Source organism: Salvelinus fontinalis, chromosome 9 (genome assembly GCF_029448725.1).
Source record: "Salvelinus fontinalis isolate EN_2023a chromosome 9, ASM2944872v1, whole genome shotgun sequence".
Taxonomy (NCBI): Eukaryota; Metazoa; Chordata; class Actinopteri; order Salmoniformes; family Salmonidae; genus Salvelinus; species Salvelinus fontinalis.
Window position 1 is genome coordinate 57,108,271 of NC_074673.1, and position 24,997 is coordinate 57,133,267.

The window sequence follows — 24,997 nt, forward strand, 5'->3', positions numbered from 1 at the left end:
CTCTGGCATTGTGTGTTGACAAAACTGTACATTTTATACTGGGCTTTTTGTACCCAGCACAAGGTGCATCTGTAAACAGCATGATCATTAATCAGCTTCTTGATATGCCACACCTGTCTGGTGGATGGATTATTTTGGCAAAGGAGAAATGCTCACTAACAGGGATGTAAACAAATTTGTGCACAACATTTTAGAGAAATAAGCTTTCTGTGCCTACGGAATATTTCTGTGATCTTTTATTTCATGAAACGTGGGACCAACACGTTGCATTTTATATTTTGTTCAGTGTAGTTTGAGATCAAGATTATTGGATGAAGGGTGGGTCGCACCAACATGGTTTAAATTCATCTAGGATTAGAGCTAATCTAGATTTTGTAAATCTAGGTTTAATTAATCATGTGTTGCAGCACTTAATTTTAAATCTGGACCAGGTAATCTCTGATTAACGGTTTTAAACTATGATTAGTGACATGTTACACCAATATATGAGTTATTTAATGAGTTGAAACGAAGTAGCTAGCTTACTTGATAAATCAGGCCACAAAGTTGCTGTTCCCTGATTTAAAAAAAATAATAATAACAATGTAACGTTAGAACTACTAGCTCCATCGTGAAAGGTTCTCATGGGTTGGCTGATTTGAAATTAAATCCGGTATTTGCCAGTACTAGACAGAAAACAAATTTGTTAGCTACTGTAGCTAGATGGTTTATAAACCAAGATAGCTAGCATACAATATTATTTATTATTGTCATTACTTAACATTATTTAGCCATTTATTTGTGCACTTGCCACCTGATCATGGCACGTCAAAGATCACATTTCTCCGCTTATGGAAAAAAAATCTGGTCGGAGCTGATGGAGGAATTTAGTAACGTACTAGAGGATAAAAAGACAACACAACTGTCAAAAATGAAGACACCTGGGCCATTTTTATGCAACAAATGTAATGGATCAACACGGCTTAAAGTGAAGAGGGACCCAAATTGGATGAAAGCGTGCTGGAAAAACTTAAAAGCCAAAAAGGATGCGGCAGAGGAGAGGCAGGGGCTATTTCCGTCCGGAGCCGGAGGGGGGCCTCCGTCCAAGGGAATTGATCCTATCACCCAGAAGATGTGCCAGATGATTCCCCAGCAGTTTGCCCCTCTCCATAATCCCTATGATGACAATGGAAAACTTGACCCACCAATATTTAGTAAGCATAAATAACTGGTAAATATCAATGCCTATAATGCACTTTAAAACTAACGTTAATGCTACTTCACTACTGTTATCAGGCCCGTTACAGCAAGTTGCGTAACATCATCTTTCAAATCAAGGCTGGGCATATCATAAGCCCCAATTCAATTGTTGTACAAAATGGGCATGTAAATAGCCTACTAATAATGAGTTATCATAGAACTCAACAGGATTCAACCTGTCTCTAATTCTTTGAGGAACTCGTTTTGGTCTCCACGGTAGAATTTATCAGTTAAACCATCTCAAGTGGCAGTTCAGAATGAATCACCATTTATTTTAATTCATATGAGCAACAGGCTCAACGTGAAAACTGTTCTTAGATTACAGGAAGGATTTAATTGAACTAGGATTAGAGAAACCTTGATTTAACCTAGTTTAAGCGTTGATCCATGTTGGTGCAACCACCCAAAGACTCCTAGGTATGTCTTTTAAAACCTATGACATTGATGTTGAGTCACTCATTGCCATGGTTGGCGATGGAGTAATTTCCCAACACTAGATAAAGAAAGCAGTGACATTTCCGCCTTCCTTTTGAAAACTCATTAATGTTTTGTCAGTGAGGGTGGTGCTCTGTCGCTTACCAGGGAGTGACTGCTGTGGAATTCGAGATCAAAGAGCACCTGGGTGATGTCACTAATTTCACAGAGGTGTAGTATAGAAGTTATCAGCGGTGTGAATGTAATTTGATGGTTGAGTGATTGATCTATGTCGGGCTGCCCTTTCAGGTTTGACTTTTTATAAAACGATTGTTTGCGAAATGTACACTTTCTAAATCAAAGTGAAATAATCAAAGGTTATCATTTCCTTTCTCTTCCAGTGTCACCTGATGAAGAGCCGGTGAGTAATATATGATCTGCATTTCAGACCCAAATGCACAATTTATATTACTTTTATCAGTTTCTAAATTTAATGGAAATATTGATTAGAGGGCCAGTTACATGGACAGAAGCCTAATCCTGGACTAAAAAAGGGGTTTCAATGGTTTCCCATTTATAATCCTTTTTTCCCCCAGGTCCTGTATTTACAAAACATCTCGAAGTAGGATTGCTGATCTAGGATCAGGTTCCCCTTTCCATTAATTAATATAAAAGCGGAAATGGATCCTAGATCAGCACTCTTACTCTGAGAAGTTTTCTGAGTACTGGCCCTGGTCTGGTCTGGATCTGTGTCTAGGAAAGTGGCCTATGATGTCCAGTCCTAAAAAAACAACTGTCTCCCCAGGACGAGGACGCCGAGTTCACCTTAGCCACAGACTTTGAGATTGGCCATTTCTTCCGTGAGAGGATAGTACCCCGAGCTGTGCTCTACTTCACTGGAGAGGCACTGGAGGATGACGAAAGTGTACGTGTCACACACACTCACACATTTAGGCATACAGCAAGTGCATGTTATAACATGAGTGAAACTATTGAGTCTGTCATAAAGTACATTGATTAAGAGTTTTCCATTTCCACAACTTTGTATGTGGTGTGTATTTCCAATCAGGAGCTGTAACAGAATGTGTAACACTGTCCTCTTGTCTGTGCAGTTTGAGGAGGAAGAGCTGGAGGAGGGAATTGAAGAGGTAAGGAGAGGATTGGATATGAATATCTTGTTAAATGTTTGTGAAATGGAACATACTAAGGAGAATTGTCATTATTTACTCTGTCTCTTGTGATTTAGGAGCAGGATGGTGATGATGATGACGAGGGAGACTTTGACCCTAAGGTCAGTATTTATGCAGTGCTGCTAGTGGACATGCTTCTTTTGAGTGTGTTCCCAACTGAAGGTTCTCCTCACCCAAGTACATATGTGTCAAAGGAAGTAGCCTCCTAGCCCCAACTGCTTATCATATTATTTCCCTTCACAAAATATTGTTATAACGAGGACTGTCAAACTTAATGTGTTAATTACAGGTCACTTACATTTTTATAGCACCATTCATTGTTTTTATTGCATTTAATCATGTCTCAATTTATTTTATACATTTTTTTTAAATGTTGTAATTCTCAGGTCAATAGATTGTAAGAAAATTATCCCAATTGTAGTTCATAGGCAGCTTATGAATATTTTGTTGAACATTTACAAGTAGGCTAGATCTAATAACAGTTTGATATTTTACATTTACTTTATAATTTTACCATGCTATAATAATAGTATATTATTGTCACATCTATTATAGGCATTAGTTGAAGCTCAGTGTTAAATTCAATTCTCCCTACCATCATATGTAAGCCAATATGACACCAATCTCGAATATTCGCTAATCAATTGATTGGAGGTGCACCACACACTCCCCACCCCGTCATGAGCCGTCCGTCTGTTACTGAGAACCACATATCAGAATATTATTATTATAATATATATATTTTTTTTTAAATGTATCCCCTTTTCTCCCCAATTTCGTGGTATCCAATTGGTAGTAGTTAGTCTTGTCTCATCGCTGCAACTCCCATATAGACTCGGGAGAGGCGAAGGTCGAGAGACATGCGTCTTCCGAAACACAACCCAACCTAGCCGCACTGCTTCTTGACACAATGCACATCCAACCCGGAAGCCAGCCGCACCAATGTGTCGGAGGAAACACCGTACACCTGGCAACCTGGTCAGTGTGCACTGCGCCCGGCCCGCCACAGGAGTCACTAGTGCGCGATGAGACAAGGATATCCCTGCCGGCCAAACCCTCCCTAACCCGGACGACGCTGGGCCAATTGTGCGTCGCTCCATGGACCTCCTGGTCGCGGCCGGCTATGACAGAACGTATCAGAATTTTTAATTGGCAATTAAGTTTGGGATCGCTTGTTCAGCAACCACACAGCTACTTGCACCATGCTGCCAGTCATAAATGTATGCAAACAAACCTAGCTACTGTATATAGATAGCTATATGGTGGTACTCAAGCTGAGGTTAATCTATAAATGCAAACATATGTTGATTGGCGATGTAGCAAACTAGCTAATGTTAGCTTGCTTATACAAAATTGCTGGATCGAATCCCCGAGCTGACATGGTAAAAATCTGGCGTTCTGCCCTTGAGCAAGGCAGTTAACACACTGTTCCCCAGGCGCTGAAGACATGGATGTCGATTATGGCCGCCCCCCCACACCTTTCTGATTTAGAGGGGTTGGGTTAAATGCGGAAGACACATTTCAGTTGAAGGCATTGTTGTACAACTGACTAGGTATCCCCCTTGCCCCTTTATTTAGTATATGTAAAGACAAGATTACATCAAGAATAGTGTGATGGGTGACAATATTAACCTATCACTTGTGAATTATATATTATCACTAGTGAGTGATGCCCAGCATAAGAAACAATGCCGAATCATAGCCTCACACCTCATGTAGCCTAGCCCATAGGCCTATATGTTTCAAGGTTTGTATCACAACTAAAGTGGCCAAAGAACTTATTTAAAATGAATCACATTAATCTTAACTCACCTCAAGCTGTGCGTGAGTTTCAAGTTTAGGGAAGGTAATTTTCACTTTTTATAGTAAATCATTACATGCATAATTGGAAATGGACATTAGCGCTTATCCTACTGCCGTTTGCGCATTGCTGCGCTTATGTGAAGAAATAGCCTAATAGTTTATCAACATTTTAAGCTAAATGTTCTCATTTGTTGCGTCAGGCTCATTGCTTAAAACAGGTTTTTTTTATGCTAGTGGTTGTATTCATTTGGGATCTATCGCATCCCACAACTGTCCTAGACTATGTTTGGAATATTTATTTCTCGCAAAGAATAGAGTAGGTCGACCTTTCCACTATGGGGGATAAGTAGATTGACATAGTCTAGTGCTTTTGCTGTTCGTTAGGCCTACCCATCTTGTTGGCTGACGAAAAGTAAATGTGGACAGTTCTTCCAATATCTCCAATATGCGCCTCGGAATTGGATAAGGACGCGCGCAGTTGTGTCCCTGATGTGTCTTTCTTCACTTGTAGCCTGTGAGAGAGCCAATCACGTAATGGATCGCGCAACCCTCGAAGGGTGTACTGGCCGCAAAATGCATGGATTTTTTAGGATGTATTACAGCCACACAAAGGGGATGCCACCGTGAAATTCTAGGCATTATTAAGTGCTTGTCAAATTGTGAATGAGTGACAGACTGTACAAAAAACAAAGCAGAACTCATACCTTTTCAAGCAACTTTTTTCAAATCATTAGTCGCATCATGCAGCCTTACAATGTATTACAAATCAAAACATATAGACCAATGTTTGAAGAACAACTAAAGTTACGTTAATCACTCTAAGCATATAGGAATAACTATTTCTTTGTTAACTGCTCAACACAGACTAGCTGCATGTGCACACTCCCTCAAATATCCTTTCTATTTTATTTAGCTTTGTTCAATTGTATTCTTCATACTATAAAATAATGCCACGGAATTCTAAGGAAATCCTGTCTGCTAAATGAACTAGTGTAGCCCATAGCCAGATCAGGACCTAACATTAGGACAACTCTTGAGTATGCTATTCTGTTTTTCTGAAATATACATTTTCTTCATATCATGTTTCTTTACATTTACATTTACATCACAAAAGTGAGTACACCCCTCACATTTTTGTAAATATTTGAGTATATCTTTTCATGTGACAACACTGAAGAAATGACACTTTGCTACAATGTAAAGTAGTGAGTGTACAGCTTGTATAACAGTGCAAATTTGCTGTCCCCTCAAAATAACTCAACACACAGCCATTAATGTCTAAACCGCTGGCAACAAAAGTGAGTACACCCCTAAGTGAAAATGTCCAAATTGGGCCCAAAGTGTCAAGATTTTGTGTGGCCACCATCATTTTCCAGCACTACCTTATCCCTCTTGGGCATGGAGTTCACCAGAGCTTCACAGGTTGCCACTGGAGTCCTCTTCCACTCCTCCATGACGACATCACGGAGCTGGTGGATGTTAGAGAGCTTGCACTCCTCCACCTTCCGTTTGAGGATGCCCCACAGATGCTCAATAGGGTTTAGGTCTGGAGACATGCTTGGCCAGTCCATCACCTTTACCCTCAGCTTCTTTAGCAAGGCAGTGGTTGTCTTGGAGGTGTGTTTGGGGTCGTTATCATGTTGGAATACTGCCCTGCGGCCCAGTCTCCGAAGGGAGGGGATCATGCTCTGCTTCAGTATGTCACAGTACATGTTGGCATTCATGGTTCCCTCAATGAACTGTAGCTCCCCAGTGCCGGCAGCACTCATGCAGCCCCAGACCATGACACTCCCACCACCATGCTTGACTGTAGGCAAGACACACTTGTCTTTGTACTCCTCACCTGGTTGCCGCCACACACGCTTGACACCATCTGAACCAAATACGTTTATCTTGGTCTCATCAGACCACAGGACATGGTTCCAGTAATCCATGTCCTTAGTCTGCTTGTCTTCAGTAAACTGTTTGCGGGCTTTCTTGTGCATCATCTTTAGAAGAGGCTTCCTTCTGGGACGACAGCCATGCAGACCAATTTGATGCAGTGTACGGCGTATGGTCTGAGCACTGACAGGCTGACCCCCCACCCCTTCAACCTCTGCAGCAATGCTGGCAGCACTCATACGTCTATTTCCCAAAGACAACCTCTGGATATGACGCCGAACACGTGTACTCAACTTCTTTGGTCGACCATGGCGAGGCCTGTTCTGAGTGGAACCTGTCCAGTTAAACCTCTGTATGGTCTTGGCCACCGTGCTGCAGCTCAGTTTCAGGGTCTTGGCAATCTTCTTATAGCCCAGGCCATCTTTATGTAGAGCAACAATTATTTTTTTCAGATCCTCAGAGTTCTTTGCCATGAGGTGCCATGTTGAACTTCCAGTGACCAGTCAGTATGAGGGAGTGTGAGAGCGATGACACCAAATTTAACACACCTGCTCCCCATTCACACCTGAGACCTTGTAACACTAACAAGTCACATGACACTGGGGAGGGAAAATGGCTAATTGGGCCCAATTTGGACATTTTCACTTAGGGGTGTACTCACTTTTGTTGCCAGCGGTTTAGACATTAATGGCTGTGTGTTGAGTTATTTTGAGGGGACAGCAAATTTACACTGTTATACAAGCTGTACACTCACTACTTTACATTGTAGCAAAGTGTCATTTCTTCAGTGTTGTCACATGAAAAGATATACTCAAATATTTACAAAAATGTGAGGGGTGTACTCACTTTTGTGATATACTGTAAGTCATTTAGCAGACGCTCTTATCCAGAGCGACTTACAAATTGGACCTATCTAAAATACATAATGGATTTATTGTGAAGGCGTAGGCTATATTACGTGGATTTATTAAACTTTTTAAAATGTAGATGTTCCAAACGTCAGCATCAGTGGCTTGTAGGCTATGTGTGGAAGCCAGGAGATGCTAAATGTGTTTGTTAACCTCTACCGAGCACCTGCCCCGGGTCCGGGAGCACCCCCCCCCCCACACACTGATTAGCATCGCTAGCATAGCGTCACAATTAAATAGTAGCATCTAAATATCATTAAATCACAAGTCCAAGACACCTAATGAAAGATACAGATCCTGTGAATAAAGCCACCATTTCAGATTTTTATAATGTTTTACAGGGAAGACACAATATGTAAATCTATTAGCTAAACACGTTAGCAAAAGACACAATTTTTTTACTCCAACAGTTTTTTCCTGCGTCAGTAGCTATCACTAATTCGACTAAATAAAAATATATATAGCCACTAACCAAGAAACAACTTCATAAGATGACAGTCTGATAACATATTTATGGTATAGCATAGTTTTTTTTTGAAAAATGTGAATTTTTCAGGTATAAATCACAGTTCTACATTGCAGCTGCAATCTGAAATAGTGCCGACGCAGCCAGAACAATTACAGAGACCAACGTCATATAACTAATTACTTGTCTTAAAACATTTCAGAAAAAATACACAGCGTACAGATATTGAAAGCCCAACATCTGGTGAATCCAAACAATATTTCTGATTTATTAAATGTTTTATAGCGAAAACAAAATGTAGCGCTAAATTAGCATAGCCACGCCAGCCAGAACCAGCTGGGCGCCCCCGACCAGTTCACATGCACGACAGATATATGAAATAACATCGTAAATTGGGTCTTACTATTGCTGATCTTTCATCAGAATGTTGATCAAGGTGTCCTTAGTCCTGATGAGTCGTTCAATCCATTCATAATGGCAACTTTCCCTCTTCATTTAGCATATGCACTGGTCGACTGGCCAAAGTAAAAAAAAAAAAAAAAAAAGTCACAGAACGGAACACGGCAAAACTCCCGAAAAAATTCAAATAATCTGATTAAACTATATTGAAAAAACATACATTAAGATGATATGGTCACATGTATCAACCAAACTTCGAGACGGAGATAGTTTTCATCCGTAACGGCAGCAAAACAGTAGACAATCGCACCTACAAATCGCGCGATTCAGAGAACCGGAAGTTGTCGGTCACGCCAAAGAAATAGGTCTTATTTCACGTCAGTACAAGATAAACAAAAAATTTCTCCTCTGACGTCCTCTTGACACCCAGAGGAAGACGAATGAAGTGTGTTTCGGGTCATAGGTGGCGTGACCATATATAGGCAGAGCGTTGAAGCGAGCATACACATCTTGCATTCTTCTTGGTCAGGGAAAGTGCTGTCAAATGACTTCTGTTTCACTCAGAGACAAAATTGAATTAGTTTTAGAAACTATAGATTGTTTTCTATCCAATGGTATTAATTATATGCATATAGTAAGAGCAATAATTGAATAAGAGGCAGTTTAATCTGTAGAGGAAATTATGCTAATGCGAAAACAGCACCCCCTGTATTCTCAAGAAGTTAATTAACGATCAATTACCTTGAGACCGCCAGTTATTACTTGACAATCACCAGCTGACACAATTTTGTGACTGCCGCAGCCCTAGCAGTGGAGGATTGTGGGCATGCGCCTGTCACTGAGAAATGCCAACAGCAGCTCGTTGACCGGGCCCCGGGCCGTCTTTATGCACTTGTTAATGTCCTCCTCCCACTGGAACATCCAGCTTTCAGATGACTACCTCCAAATCAGCTCGCATCTGACCCACGACGGCTGTTCCCTTTGTCCCCCAAGTCATTTCCACCGAGGTGGATGACTATGATATAGTCACGGTCACACCTCGGCTTGCCAATTTTGCTTTTGATCAGTAGGATTATGAGCTGGGATCTTACCAATCAATAAAACACATAACATTGTGAGGGTTCACAAGGAGAGCATGTGTTATGCTGTATAAACTGTGGTTCAAACCCTGCATGCTGATTGGCTGGATGCCGTGGTATGAGTTTGACAACATTTTACTTTTTACTGTTCTAATTACGTTGGTAATCAGTTCATAATAGCAATAAGGTACCTCGTATATTGGCCATATACCACAAACCCAACGGCTAAGGGCTGTATCCAGGCACTCTGCATTGCATTGAACAGCCCTTAGCTGTGGTATATTGGTCATATACCACACCCACTCGGGCCTTGTTGATTAATTATGTTGTTCATCACCTTCCGGTGTAAAAAACATGAATTAAAAACCAAAAACGACGTTTGAAGTGAGTCTTTGAAGCTGAAAAAGGAACAACAATGCCTATTCCACCCATGCTCTACCAAGGTTTTCCAGCACACAGCTTTGACCTACTACAGTAGCTATGTAGGTATTGTACTTCAAACTATGTGTAGGCAGGTTGCTTAGGATTCAAACCTTCTCAAACAGCCTAATTCATACTCTTAGAAGAGGTGCTTCCACAATAATGTGATTTGTACCACATACAGGGTAAAGTATTGGATTCTTCACACCACAGTGACATTCCATTGCGCTACCTTTTCATGTTTTTCTTTATTTAATGAATTGCAAGCTTTGGTTTTATACTTACAAGACCATCAGGCTTGATTGAGCTGTTTTGTCTTGTTGTAATGTGGTGCATGCCTGTATTTACTTAACCTCTTTTGGCGCATGAAACGCTACCGGGACACCTACGACAACATCCGGTGAAATTGCAGAGCGCGAAATTCAAAATACAAAAATAATATTATTAAACATTCATGAAAATACAAGTGTCTTACATCGTTTAAAAGCTTAACTTCTTGTTAATCCAACTGCCTTGTCAGATTTCAAAAGGCTTTACGGCGAAAGCATACCATGCGATTATCTGAGGACAGCGCCCCACACATACTTTTTCAACCAGCACAGGAGTCACAAAATCACAAATGCCGACTAAATAATTCATTTATCTTTTGAAGATCTTCCTCTGTTTGCAATCCCAAGGGTCCCAGCTACAGAATGAATGGTTCAGTAATCCACTCGTTCAACATGCATACAAACGAATCCAAAAAGTTACCTGTAAAGTTCATCCAAACAAGTCAAACAATGTATCTAATTAATCCTCAGGTATTCTAATATCTAAATAAACGATACTATTTAAGACGGAGAATAGCACGTTCAATAGGGAAGATAAATAACGAAGAGCGTGCACCTCATTCACGCGCCAACAAGACTACATTTCTAATGATACACTTTGGCGTTTTTCCCACTACTTTCTCATTTTTAAAACCCTTTCTCTAAGACTGTTGACATCTAGTGGAAGCCATAGGAACTGCAATCTGGGTCCTATTTGTATATCCCATAGGCAAGCATTGAAATGGCCTGTGACCTCAAATAATTATTTCCGGATGGATTTTCCTCGGTTTTCACCTGCCATATCAGTTCTGTTATACTCACAGACATTATTTGAACCGTTTTAGAAACTTCAGTGTTTTCTATCCAATGCTTCCAAGTATATGCATATCCTAGCTTCTGGGCCTGAGTAACAGGCAGTTTACTTTGGGCATGTCAGTCATCTGAAATTCCGGACATAACCAGTATGCTAATGAAGTTAAACCTTTATTTTAGCAAAACATGTCATTGTATCATAATAACATCCTTTTTTTGGTCTGTAGGTGCCTAATATAACAGGTGTGTTGGACACAATAGCTCAGATGGAGCCTGTTGCATTCCTGATTTCTGTAACTGCCTACCTGGTGTAATATGGACAAGCTCAGAATAATAAACGTGCTACATTTGCTTTATGAGTAGTGCGTGACCCTAGGGTGGCAACGCATACATTTTAAGTGATTTTCAATGGGTCTTTCTCCATTCGGATTGTTTTATATTCATCCAATATCTTCAATATTCAACCCAACATTTTCAGCGCTTTCATACATTTCCTGCACTCATGTGAGATAATTTCTATACTTCTAGGCCTTTTTAACCAAGTGTTGCAATTGCTATTTGACTTTTGGGTGAACATTTGGATGAACTGTTGGCGTCATGGAAATATGATTATTCTATAGTTAGAGTATAATAGTGGGCACTTTGAATACAGTTGGTAGAAACCAAAATTGTTAAGTGTTTCCTAGGGGACCCAATAATCTTTGGCTACATTGCATGTTTTCTCTTAGCTACTTCTTGTAGCTTACATATTCATGCTTTGCGTATTCCTCTTTTGATTTAGAAGATACTGTTGCACAGACATGCTGATTTAGGTCTACACCATCACTGGTATTATCGGGCTGTATAGCTAATTACGTTAGCTCTGACTCAGTACATTTATTTGCTAGCTAGCGATTAGCATTAGCGGCTAACAAGATTTAGGCCCAACTTGCTAAGAAAATACAAACTAGCTGTTTGCAGATGTAAGAAACACAAACGAATGGTGTAACTATAGAACGCTAGTGTATTTATATTAAGAAGCAAAGTGATAACAGCATCGTTGTCATTAACACTGTTGCATGTGCTGCATTGACCATGCAGACTGAACGCCAGTGTCTCGTGGTTGAGGACTTTCCTTGAGTGACGGGGCGTGGCTAGGTCTGTGGAAAGCGGCGCGGAGAGAGTAGCGAAGTAAACTATAAAAGTCTACGTTACACACGTCGTATCACATTAAACAAACCAAACATTCAAATAGCGTTATAGAAGGTAGAGTAAAAACCCAAACCGGTCCGTGCATCAATACCGGTATATCATAAAATGCCGTATACCACCCAGCCCTAGCTTAGAACCAGTTGTGTTTTAAACATGGGCCTGTTTTATCAATTGCTGTGCTGTTCAATGGACAGTTCATTACCTCTGTCAAAAATAACGTGTGACTTTTTTTTACTTGTATTTTTTTATTTTTTAAATGTTTGGGTACAAGTTGAAGAAATGAATGGACGTATACTGAACAAAAATATAAATGCGACATGCAACAATTTCAAAGATTTACTGATTAGTTCCTATAAGGAAGTCAGTCGATTTAAATATTAATTAGGCCCTAATCTATGGATTTCGCGTGACTCGGCGGCTTTATTACAGACCGTAATGATCATGCTGTTTAATCATTTCTTTATATGCCACACCTATCAAGTGGATGGATTATCTTGGCAAAGGAGAAATGCTAACTAATAGGGATGTGTGCATTTCTGTGTTGAGAAATATTCTTTGTGCATATGCAACATTTCTGGCATTTTATTTCAGCTCATGGGACCAACACTTTACATGTTGTGTTTTTGTTCAGTGTAAATTCAGGATGAGTCAGGCAAATTAATAATAGTTTCACATTTCGTTCAATTTAACCGACCACCATTAATTAACAAGTTAAATCCGTTCCAAATTGTAAAATGTTGGACCAACAAAATGTATCTGTAGCCAACAAGGAACGGATATTTTTCATGAAGCGCTTAATTCAAACATGCAAAAATGGCAAGCCTATCGTCTGACAGCAAAGAGGCTATATATGACTTATTTTTTATTTTGCAACCGTTCTTTTGATGTGCAATGTTGTGCCTTAAGCCCAGGATGAGTTGTGCCGCTTTCACACATTTTTTTTGTAGGGAGTCCTCGACCAGGGGTTCATCATATTTGGGAAAAAGTTTGAACCCCTGGCCTAAGCTATCCATTTGGCAAATTGTACACATTTAGCTTGTCCAATTAGGAACATGTTGGCACATAAAATCAAATGTAACAAAAACGAAGTGTTGTCTATTTTCAGAGCGACGACGTTACACACACCTTCGTCTATCTGTCTGATAGCTTACCGTATTGCCTATGCACAAATTCAATTGATTGGACATGATTTGGAAAGGCAAACACCTGTCTATAATGTCCCACAGTTGACAGTGCATGTCACAGCAAAAATCGAGACAGGAGGTCGAGGGAATTGTCTGTAGCGCTCGAAGACAGGTTTGTGTCGAGGCACAGATCTGGGGAGGGGTACCAAAAAATGTCTGCAGCATTGAAAGTCCCAAAGAACACAGTGGTCTCCATCATGCTTAAATGGAAGAAGTTTGGAACCACCAAGACTCTTCGTAGAGCTGGCCACCCAGCCAAACTGAGCAATCGTGGGAGAAGGACCTTGGTCAGGGAGGTGACCAAGAACATGGTCTCTCAGACGGAGCTCCAGAGTTCCTCTGTGGAAATGGGAGAACCTTCCAGAAGGACAACCATCTTTGCAGCACTCCACCAACCAGGCCTTTATGGTAAAGTGGCCTGACATAACCCACTCCTCAGTAAAAGGCAAATGACAGCCCGCTTGGAGTTTGCCAAAAGACACTTAAATGACTCAGACCATGAGAAACAACATAATTGCAAAAGGGTTTTCTAATGATCAATTAGCCTTTTAAAATGATCAACTGGGATTAGCGAACACAACGTGCCATTGGAACACAGGAGTGATGGTTGCTGATATTGCATAACAAATCTGCTGTTTCCAGCAACAATAGTCATTTACAACATTAACAAGTTAACACTGTATTTCTGATCAATTTCATGTGATCTTAATGGACAAAAAATGTTTTTCTTTCAAAAACAAGGACATTTCTAAGTAACTCAACCTTTGAACGGTAGTATAGATCTAAGGAAGTGTTTATTTCAGGCTGACTATTAGCATCTATTGAGTTGCAATGTACAATAAATTTAATGTTTAAAGCATCCTACCAAATACGTTTTTGCAGCCACACAATCAAAAAGGTTACAGCAAAACAAAATATTTTACTGTTCATGATTCACACCAAAAAAAAAATTATTACCATGATTTGATTCACTGCGATTTAAACCGAACACCAACTACTACATTGACGAAGTGAATCATTTGATTTGGCTTTTAACTTTTATTTTATGTGAAGCGGGGTCTCTGTTATACAGTAAATTGAACGTGTATGGCCTTACAGAATATAATACAGCATAATGTAGATCCGACATAGAAACGCAATATACTGACGGGGAGTTATCTGAATAACCCTACGGTTTTGTTCCTGACCATTGTTATTGTCTCTCCCCTCCCCCTGTACCTCCCATTACAGGCATAAGCAATCAATCATTCTCACCCCATGCATTTCTAGGTAAGGGAGAAATTAAAATGACACTGCATTCTGTACTTTGTATTTCTGTCTTGGCTCTCCTTCTCTCCATCCAAACCTTTCTCCTTTTCTCTATCCAGACAATTCTTTATCCATCATTCCATCCTTCATTCTGTTGTCAAGCTTAACCCCCTAGAGTCGATGTCTGCTGCCCCGTGGAAATCTAATTAGCATAATAAAACAATCAATCTGTCCGTTTTAAGTTGGAGATGTTTTTTGTTGTTGCATGGGCTGCATCTCAATCCACGTCACCCTTCTGCATCTGTTTATCAGACCATGAGACATCCCGAAAATCGTTCTTCCCATGAAAACGTCTGTAGCGTCCAAAAGGTTCACCCACAAACTATTATGACCGCTCTATGGAAAGATGGCTAACACGACGGTGTTCTCCGTTTTTGCTCTACAATCCCCACAAACGTTGCGGGTCTTGCAGTACATCCGATCTGCCAACTTCTGTCTGTAGCATCTGAACCGTTTGGGCTACACACTGTGACCCCTCTGCGAAGATGTGAGTCTCTAGGATTCCTCAAGACAGCCTGGCACCAGTTTTTAAAAAATGTATGGAAGTATACTGAACAAAAATATAAATGCAACATGTAAAGTGTTGGTCCCATGTTTCATAAGCTGAAATTAAAGATCCCAGACATTTTCCATACGCACAAAAGCTTATTTCTCAAATATTTTGTGCACAAGTGTGTTTACATCTACCTGACGTGTGGCATATCAAAAAGCTGATTAAAACCAGCATGATCATTACACAGGTGCACCTTGTGCCTGGGATAGTAACAGGCCACTCTAAAATGTGCAGTTTTGTCACACGACACAATGCCACAGATGTCTCAAGTTGAGGTGGAGTGCAACTGGCATGCTGACTGCAGGAATGTCCACCAGCGCTGTTGCCAGAGAAATTAATGTTCATTACTCTACCATAAGCCGCTTCCAACGTCATTTTAGAAAATTTGGCAGTACAGCCAACTGGCCTCACAACTGCAGACCACATGTAACCACGCCAGCCCAGGACCTCCACATCTGGGCTTCTTCACCTGCGGTATCGTCTGAGACCAGCCACTCGGACAGCTGACGAAACTGAGTGTTTGTCTGTAATAAATACTTTTTTGGGGGATAAACTCATTCTGATTCTGGGCCTGGCTCCCAGTGGGTGGCCCTACGTCCTCCCAGGCCCACCGGTGGCTCCACCCCTGCCCAGTCATGTGAAATCTATAGATTAGAGCTTCATTTAATTAAATTGCCTGATTTCCGTAACTCAAAAATTGTTGCATTTATATTTTTGTTCAATGTGTACGTGTGTTATATATATATATATAAGTTTACTGCCTAAAATAAGGGGGTATACTCTTGAGGGTTAACTCCCGTCTCTTCAGAACTCAGTCTGTTGCTTTCACTCAATCGTTACAATATGTTTATTTTTCTTAGTTGTACCGCTCTATCCTTCATTCTCAAGTTGTACCCGGTGTCTCACTAAAGGCTTACTTTCTCTTCTCATTACTTGGTCAAAAACTTATTCCAGCCCAATTGAGATTCTCCCCTAGTCACCCTTCTCACTCGTCTCCTAGCTCTCTTTCGTAACTTTTTCTCCTCTTGGCTTGATCTGTTCTTTTGACACTAGTTCAAATAGCTGACTATCTCTGCCTGTTTCCTTCAATCTCATCCACCCCTCTGCCGTCTTCCTCCCTTAACCCTTCCCCTCAGCTCTCATCTCTCTCTCCTGCCTCCCCTCAGAAAGAAGAGCCCCAGCCTGCCGAGTGCAAACAGCAGTAACCGTGGTGACCAGGGGAGCTTGGCCGAGATCCTGCTGTCCATCAAATCAGTCCTCATCCAATCAGCAGGTCTTCCCGTCCCTGTTGGCTCCGCCCCTTATGAACTCTCATACAAATGCAATAGAACACAACCAAACAGTGTTTTTAATACATGCATGCCCATTTATCTGCTGTCCTGTCCCCCGCCCTTTTTGTTTTAGCTTCATTCATAACCAATTAAGAAGTGACCTGGACTTTAAACAATTCACCACGGCAACGTAGAGTTAGTCTACTTCACAAGTAGGTGACTAATGCCGAGAACCTCAGAATATTCAAATAAAAAAAATATTGAATGGATGGATCCCGAACTTTAGTTTTAACAGAAAATCAGTTACTCAGGGTTTTGTAAGGCCAATAAGATGAGTGTTAATTTACCAGGAAATTGCTGAACAGGTTTGACTTAATACATCACTGGGGTTGCTGACAAGTTCTTTTTTTCTTTCTTTATGGTGTTTTTAATAGACAAGGTGTATTACTCTCAATTTTATTTTATTTTCTAATGTTCATGTCCTTGGACTATTTATTCTGGTTTCATGCAGCTGTATGAAGTGGTGCATTATGGGAAAGTATTTTAGGCCCCACCCACAATAGATAAGGCCCATTCTCATTCACCATGCAAATGCCCAACAAACATTTGTCCCTTCTTTCCCAAGCTTTGCAAGACTAACAACATGTTTATACTGCCAAATTGTATTTTTTAATATGTGAAATGGTTTTAAGCGTTTTGAGAATTTTTTGCCACACTACTGCTTTGACTGTGCCCGGACTCGTAGGGCTTAACAAAATATGGCTACACTTCTCATGGTCAGCCATTCTAATACATTTGGAAGCGATGGCATGATCCTTAACCTATCGTTCCTAAATCCCTATTCGTCCCTTTTAGCTGATCTGAAAGGACCTTGTAGGTTTAAGCAATATAACAGGTATTATATAGTTGCTGTTATAACAATCCTGCCTTTTTAGAGGTTTAGGTGGAGTTATTACCGTATTGCGGATATGTGTACAGGGTTGGTTATTTGGTTTGAAAGTGCAATTTACACATCGTCACGACACACTTAACCAAGTTAACCAAGAAAAAGGATAGCAGTACAAGATGGTAAAGCTTAACGTTAGTAGAATATACCTATCCAGCCCTCAGATATATGTTAGGGGAAGGAAATAAGGGTGTTTGTGTATAAGTTTGGAATTGGGCCAGAAGGTTGAGGTGTTGTGGCAGTTCATGCAGCCATCATAAACAGTGCCCATCGTTACAGAAGGCTACCAATCCAACCCCTCCACCACCAAACATGTTCTGTCCATATTCCTGCTAACATGACATTTAAACATGTATTACTCCCCTAAGAATGCCCATTTGTCTATAGAATGTCTCCCCAAACGTGAGACAACCGGTTGCCCATGATCCTATCAGCACGTTGATGCTGGTTGGTATGGTGGTCAGCGTGGTAGCAATGGTTATCGTTACAGTGCTTTACCACACATATCCCCCCCCTTTTTTAAATAAAGATTGTAGAGCCCTCGTTTTTGAAAGGACCGATCTCTTGAAGCCACGGTGACGTCTTCATCCTCCCCACCTAATTGAACCTTGTGCTAGAAATGGCCTTATCTGGTTCCTCACAATTTGTTACTTGCGCAATATTATTTTCAATTTGTACAGAATTAGTTAATATTCTATTAAAGTTGTGTGACAGACTGTTTCCCGGTAATTGTTTTTATGTCTCCAGCCATGTTTATTGCAGTGGGTGGGTAATATCTGATATACATTCATTCATTAAAGTAATTGTATCACTGAATACTGTTACATTAAGCTCTGCGTTACACATGCAGGTGTTATGAAATGTCCCTTCTGTGTTTAATAAAGTAGAGATCTACTGGTAGTACCTGTCTCGAGACCACATATAAAGTGTCTCGGTGTCGGATACATTTATACTAGAAAATTAAATAAAACTGCTCTGCCAGGCTGTATGTGTATATATATATATATATATAATATGTATATATATATACACACATACGCCTTTCTTTAAACAGATATAAAGGTTGTTACTTTCTTTAAACAGATATAAAGGTTAAGAAACTATTATAGACCTGCTTATGCAGTGGCGAACCTGTAGGCCTTCAGTGTGTGACAGGTTTGTGACAGCAACCATAATACCAGTGCACTCGTACACTTTGTAAAACAAAGGGCCAGTGGTGTAGTGGATAGCCACCTTTTTTTCAGTGGGCTTTGCATATATTCAATCCCTACTGATGCTTACCAAAGTAGTGTGGTTGAGGTATACGACTTATCAATTATGCAGTACTATAGAGTAATCATGCACAAAGTAGCCTACACAATCGCAAAATGTGAACCATATACACATGCGCGCTGCACACACAGCCTAGTTTCAACTGAATATCATCTGCAGGCAGCAAGAGCGTTCAGCTCTCAACTGATTTTGGCATGGAGCAGCTCATAGAAGAATGACATGGGTAGCCGGTAGGGTAGGAAAGAAGTAAATGTAAATGCTAACAATGGGTATCCAAACCAGGTATTGGAAAAAGTAGTCTGAAGTCTTGGTTAGTAGGCTATTTGTGATGCGCAATGGTTGTCATGCGCTGATTGCATCAGGTGCGTATGGGTGGACAGAGGCCCGCGCACTGGAGAGACAGGCCCGCCCAATCAGATTGATGAAGTTTAAGCATTTTAGACTTAGACCATAACAATTTTTTTATTTACTACCATGTCTATTAATTGTTCCCACTCTATATTGCTATAGATTTTTCGTAAATGCCTTAGTATACATAATTCCCAAACATAAGAATTTATGAAAATGACTATATCTAAGTGGTTGCTTGTCAATTTTTTTTAAGTGTCATTCTTTCTGGTGGTGTATATGAACAGATTTTAAGATTTTATGTTGCTAAAATGTTTTTAGTTCCGCTTTAAATGCAGCAGTGTTTCACACGCGTTCTTTTCAAAGAGATGGCTAACAGCATGTACGCTGCAAAAAAATGTAAACAGTTCCACTCACCAGATGATTATTTGAAACTTAACTTGTTGAAAGTTATTCTTGAAAAGGGACAAGAAAAGCTAGCTTTCTTTTATGCGGTAGGTAGCCTAGTGGTTAGAGCGTTGGGCCAGTAACCGAAAGGTTGCTGGATCTAATCCCAGAGAATGACAAGGTAAGAATCTGCTCTTCTGCCCCTGAACAAGGCACTGTGCCCCGCCCGGTAGGCCGTCATTGTAAATAAGAATTTGTTCTTAACTAACTTGCCTAGTTAAACAAAATAGACAGTGGGAAAACTATTGCTTGGTGTTGCGCAGTGACCATGCCTTTGTCTAGCTTCTGATGGCCCAGCCAATGGCTGACTTAGCTGGTCTCTGGGGAGATACATCTAGCTAGCTAAGAAAATTCCTGATTTTGAAAATAATACTTTTTCACTATTCTGAATGTCTAAAGAATCCACATGTTCTGGAATATGAACACAGAAATACTGGACATTTTGAAGTCAAACTGACAAAATTACAATCATGGTCTTGAATTGCACTCACATCTGGTCTCGGTCTTGACTCTGTCAAGGTAGTGGAAGTATTGGACCCCCCCAAACTATGGTTGCATCTCAATAGTATGAAATGGTTTCCTCTCCTCGTCGCCTGTCCATCTTTACTGATTGGAGAAAGCAGAAGATCTAGTCTATATGGTGGATGGTTGCCAGTACAGACATTTGTTGACACTTGAATTAATATGAAGGAACATGCTTGTTAATCTCCATATTGATTTCAGCTAACCCCAAGAAGATTAGCAGAGGAAGCCACTTTAGACTATCAAGATGTGGCCTAAGAGCCGAGGACAAAGGAGTTGACTAAAGCAGAAAGAGACTGGTATCCAGTGTAGATGAATTAGACATGCGTCTGGCAAACAGCTAGGCATCTAGAATGCCAGGAATCTCTTAATTCTGATTGGCTGATATAATATGCTTGAAAGGTCCTCTGTGAGACTTCACCAATGCATTCTGGGAGATAATGGCTTGTGGGCTCAGAAATATCTGAAGATGGATGGGTGAAGTGCCAAACCTGTGTTTTCTGCAGCGTGAGGACTGGTTCTTGAAGTGATAATTGCCTTGCCAATAAACACCTGAAAGTTGGTGGGGGTTGTGTATTTTGCATAAGTGTTTGTGTTTGGTGCTACACTATCTTTACAAAAGCTGAGGTAGGATATGGAATAGTAACATTTTACAGTAAATGTTTGGAGAAAAAATATCATTCGGGCAAGTATTTGTTGTTGTAAAGTTCCGATACTGCCCAGTTTCACGCTATTTTGGACCGTTGTCTGATTTCTTACAGTCAAACGTTCCATGAGCAATAGACTTCTGCATTGTTCTACAGTATTAATATTGGATAAGCTAACCAGAAGAGGCAGTTGGGAGGAGGGGAGTAAGAGGGTTGTTGTCCTGGACAGAATGAGTGGGGATTTCTGGCCTCCAAGGCCAACCAACCACAAGCTGAAACCCCCGTTCTCTTACTGCTACTCTCTGGGTTGACATCTGAGGTTGTAAACAAGGCCCTATTCATGGTGTGGGGGACTGGTGGTAGATCAGCCAGGAACAAGAAGCCTGATTGTGTCTGAGCTACGGGACTAATAACGTCCAGTCACTAACCAGGCAAGGAGATGGAAATGAAGAATCTGCCTGAGGATTTTGATTGGAGACAAAACAGACATCTTTGTCTTCTCTTATTGCCGTGTGAGCGATTGCTTTTGTTATAGACGTGAGCCTGCACTAGTCTAATCGGTAGACATTTGCCAGTTTAGGACTTTTTCAGGTAAAAAAAATATGTCATTACTACGCTTCCGGAACTGTGGTATGAACTCACATCGCATGAATTAGACCGTTGTGTTTATTAGGGCACGCAAGGAAAACATTCCACATTTTTGGTCCAGGTAGTCCCTGCCTGTTTCAGTTAGTTTTCCTCTGTTTGGTGCCTAAGGTACACGAGCCAGGTGTGATTTGGGAGTGAGACGGGTCAGGGCTCCGTTGGTCTCGCTGGCCTCCAATCAGACCAGAGCTCATTCAGTCCCAGTAAAAGAGAAAAGAGGACAGAGGGTTCTTGTCTTCCTGGAGATCAGTCATCTCACGCTTTTTACATGCACTAGTTTGATGTGGTTTCACATCAGGTGTTTGTGTGTGTGTGTTTTGGGTTACAATGGAAATGTGTTTGAGTTAGTCTGTGTGAGACCACACCGGACAGGCGTGGTAACGTGTTCCTTGTGTTGGGGAGTGTTTATATACGTGTGCATTTTTTGTGTCTGTGTTTGCCACTGTGTGGTCACCGTGTGTGTGTGTGTGCGTGCGCGCAGCCAAGCCTTAAGGAGTGGCCCAGTCAGAAATTGCAGGGTTATTAGGTCACCCAGGCCATTGTGTTGGGATTGGTCTGGGCAGTCAGTCAGTCTGCCTATCCTGGGGTTAACTCAACACTTTATCCTCTAGAGACACTGAAGGGATCTTGTCTATTTTCTCAATCCAGGTTAACTGTCACAATGTGGAAATATGATGAAGGCCAATACCAGGTATTTCATTCCTTCCACCATTCCAGTTCTTTCTCATCCAATTCAGTGCAGATGGAGGAGAAGCCCTCTTAGAGTATTGAGATACACCCAAGCTCTTTTACTCTCCTGTATTTCCCCTCCTCTTATCATCAGCCAGGAGTGTAAGGGCGTATTCTTCCTGTGTTCCTCCCAGCTGCAGCTGCAACCATCATCACAGTACAGCCGCAGCTTTTGGCAGCAAGGCTTATCTGGCAATGCTTCACTTGAGCTTTGGTGGTGTGTGTGCTCGTGATTGTATTTGGGGTCGGAAACTGGTAAGACCCAAAGAGGGGAGCAAAGAGAGAGACAGGGAATAGAGTATAAAGGTGCTTTATGCTACTGAAGCCAGCTCTGTTCACATCTGAATGACCTCAACGGACAGCATATTAAAGAGCCCATTACCTCTGAGAGCAGATATCACCACTAGCACTGACACACACACAGGGATGAATATACACTCACAGAGGGATGAGTACACACACAAACACACAGGAAGGCATACACACATACAGTGCCTAGTGAAAGTCTGCACACCCCTTGCAGAGTTTTCACATTTTGCTGCCTTAAAATGACATAAAAAAATGACATTTGATTACTTTCTCCTACTGATCTACACAACCTACCTTCAAAGTGAAAGAAAACTGACATACCATTTCTTAAATGAATTACAAATAAACAAAGATGTCTTGATTGTGTTTGTCTTTGCACCTCAGAGTAAATACTTGGTGGAAGCACCTTTGGCAGCAATAACATCTGTAAATCATTTTGAATACGATTCTACCAACTTTGCATGGCTCTTTAGGACAACATACTGTATATCCATTGTTTTTGTCAAAATTACTTCTGTGTTTTGGGTCGTTGTCTTGTTGCATCACCCAACTTCTGTTGAGCTTCAATTGGCGGACAGATAGCCTTACATTCTCCTGCAAAATGTCTTGATAAATTTGGGAATACATTTTTTCCGTCAATGATAGCAAGGTGTCCAGGCCCTGAGGCAGCAAAGCAGCTCCAAACCATGATGCCCCCTCCACCATACTTTACAGTTGGGATGAGGTTTTGATGTTGGTGTGCTGTGCCTTTTTTTCTCTACACATATTGTTGTGTGTTCCTTCCAAACAACTTAACTTCCAGCAGCATACCACCCTGCATACCACTGCTGGCTTGCTTCTGAAGCTAAGCAGGGTTGGTCCTGGTCAGTCCCTGGATGGGAGACCAGATGCTGCTGGAAGTGGTGTTGGAGGGCCAGTAGGAGGCACTCTTTCCTCTGGTCTAAAAAATATCCCAATGCCCCAGGGCAGTGATTGGGGACACTGCCCTGTGTAGGGTGCCGTCTTTCGGATGGGACGTTAAACGGGTGTCCTGACTCTCTGAGGTCATTAAAGATCCCATGGCACCCCGGTGTCCTGGCTAATTTCCCAATCTGACCCTCAAACCATCATGGTCACCTAATAATCCCCAGTTTGCAATTGGCTCATTCATCCCCCTCCTCTCCCCTGTAACTATTCCCCAGGTCATTGCTGCAAATGAGAACGTGTTCTCAGTCAACTTACCTGGTAAAATAACGGTAAATAAATAAATAAAATAGTTTAATCTGTCCACAGAATATTTTGCCAGTAGCGCTGTGGAACATCCAGATGCTCTATTGCGAACGTCAGATGCGCAGCAATGGTTTTTTGGACAGCAGTGGCTTCTTCCGTGGTGTCCTCCCATGAACACCATTCTTGTTCAGTGTTTTACGTATCGTATACTTGTCAACAGAGATGTTAGCATGTTCCAGAGATTTCTGTAAGTCTTTAGCTGACACTCGAGGATTCTTCTTAACCTCATTGAGTATTCTGACTGTGCTCTTGCAGTCATCTTTGCAGGACGGCCACTCCTAGGGAGAGTAGCAACAGTGCTGAACTTTCTCCATTTATAGACAATTTGTCTTACCATGGACTGATGAACGTCAAGGCTTTTAGAGATACTTTTGTAAACCTTTCCATTTTTATGCAAGTCAACATTTCTTAATCTTAGGTCTTCTAAGATCTCTTTTGTTCGAGGCACATCAGGCAATGCTTCTTGTGCAATGTTATTGATCCATCCTCAGTTTTCTCATATCACAACCATTAAACTCTGTAACTGTTTTAAAATCCCCATTGGCCTCATGGTGAAATCCCTGAGCAGTTTTCTTACTCTCCAGCAACTGAGTTAGGAAGGACGCCTGCATCTTTGTAGTGACTGAGTGTATTGATACACCATCCAAAGCCTAATTTATAACTTCACTATGCTCAAAGGGATATTCATCTTCTGCCTTTTTTATATCAATCGGTGCCCTTTTTTGCGATGCATTGAAAAACTTCTTTGGTCTTTGTGGTTGAATCTGTGCTTGAAATATGCTACTCGATTGAGGGACCTTACATATAATTTAATGTGTGTGGTACAGAGATGGGGTAGTTATTCCAAAATCATGTTAATCACTATTATTGAACACGGAATTAGTCCATGCAATGTATGCGATTTGTTAAGCACATTTTTACTCCTGTACTTATTTAGGGTTGAATACTTACTGACTCAAGACATTTCAATGTTAATTTTTTACAAACAAAATTCCACTTTGACATTATGGGGTATTGAGTGTAGATCAGTGACACAAAATCTCTATTTAATCTCTTTTAAATGCAAGCTGCAAAACAACAAAATGTGGAAAAGTAAAGGGGTGTGAATACTTTCTCTGAAGGCACTGTATGTACACTGCTCAAAAAAATAAAGGGAACACTTAAACAACACAATGTAACTCCAAGTCAATCACACTTCTGTGAAATCAAACTGTCCACTTAGGAAGCAACACTGATTGACAATAAATTGCACATGCTGTTGTGCAAATGGAATAGACAAAAGGTGGAAATTATAGGCAATTAGCAAGACACCCCCAATAAAGGAGTGATTCTGCAGGTGGCGACCACAGACCACTTCTCAGTTCCTATACTTCCTGGCTGATGTTTTGGCCATTTGCCATTTAAAAATGGCCTTCAGTTATCCGGTTATTTATGTC

At 40.9% G+C, this 24,997-nt stretch overlaps 1 protein-coding gene across 5 annotated transcripts in view; it reads left to right on the forward strand.

The window, feature by feature from the left end:
• The window catches only part of nap1l4a (nucleosome assembly protein 1-like 4a), a 61,635-nt gene extending 43,542 nt beyond the window's left edge, over window positions 1–18,093 (forward strand). For 3 of the 5 annotated variants that reach the window (XM_055934942.1, XM_055934943.1, XM_055934939.1), the window contains exons 10-14: window positions 2,055–2,074; window positions 2,459–2,578; window positions 2,766–2,801; window positions 2,900–2,944; window positions 16,293–18,093. In XM_055934942.1, the coding sequence (XP_055790917.1) occupies window positions 2,055–2,074; window positions 2,459–2,578; window positions 2,766–2,801; window positions 2,900–2,944; window positions 16,293–16,361 (290 nt within the window). In that variant the 3' untranslated portion in view covers window positions 16,362–18,093. Of the gene's footprint in view, window positions 1–2,054; window positions 2,075–2,458; window positions 2,579–2,765; window positions 2,802–2,899; window positions 2,945–14,525; window positions 14,565–16,292 lie in introns of all 5 variants that reach the window. The other 2 variants (XM_055934944.1, XM_055934940.1) reach the window with 2 other exon arrangements.
• Window positions 18,094–24,997: the final 6,904 nt, after the last annotated feature.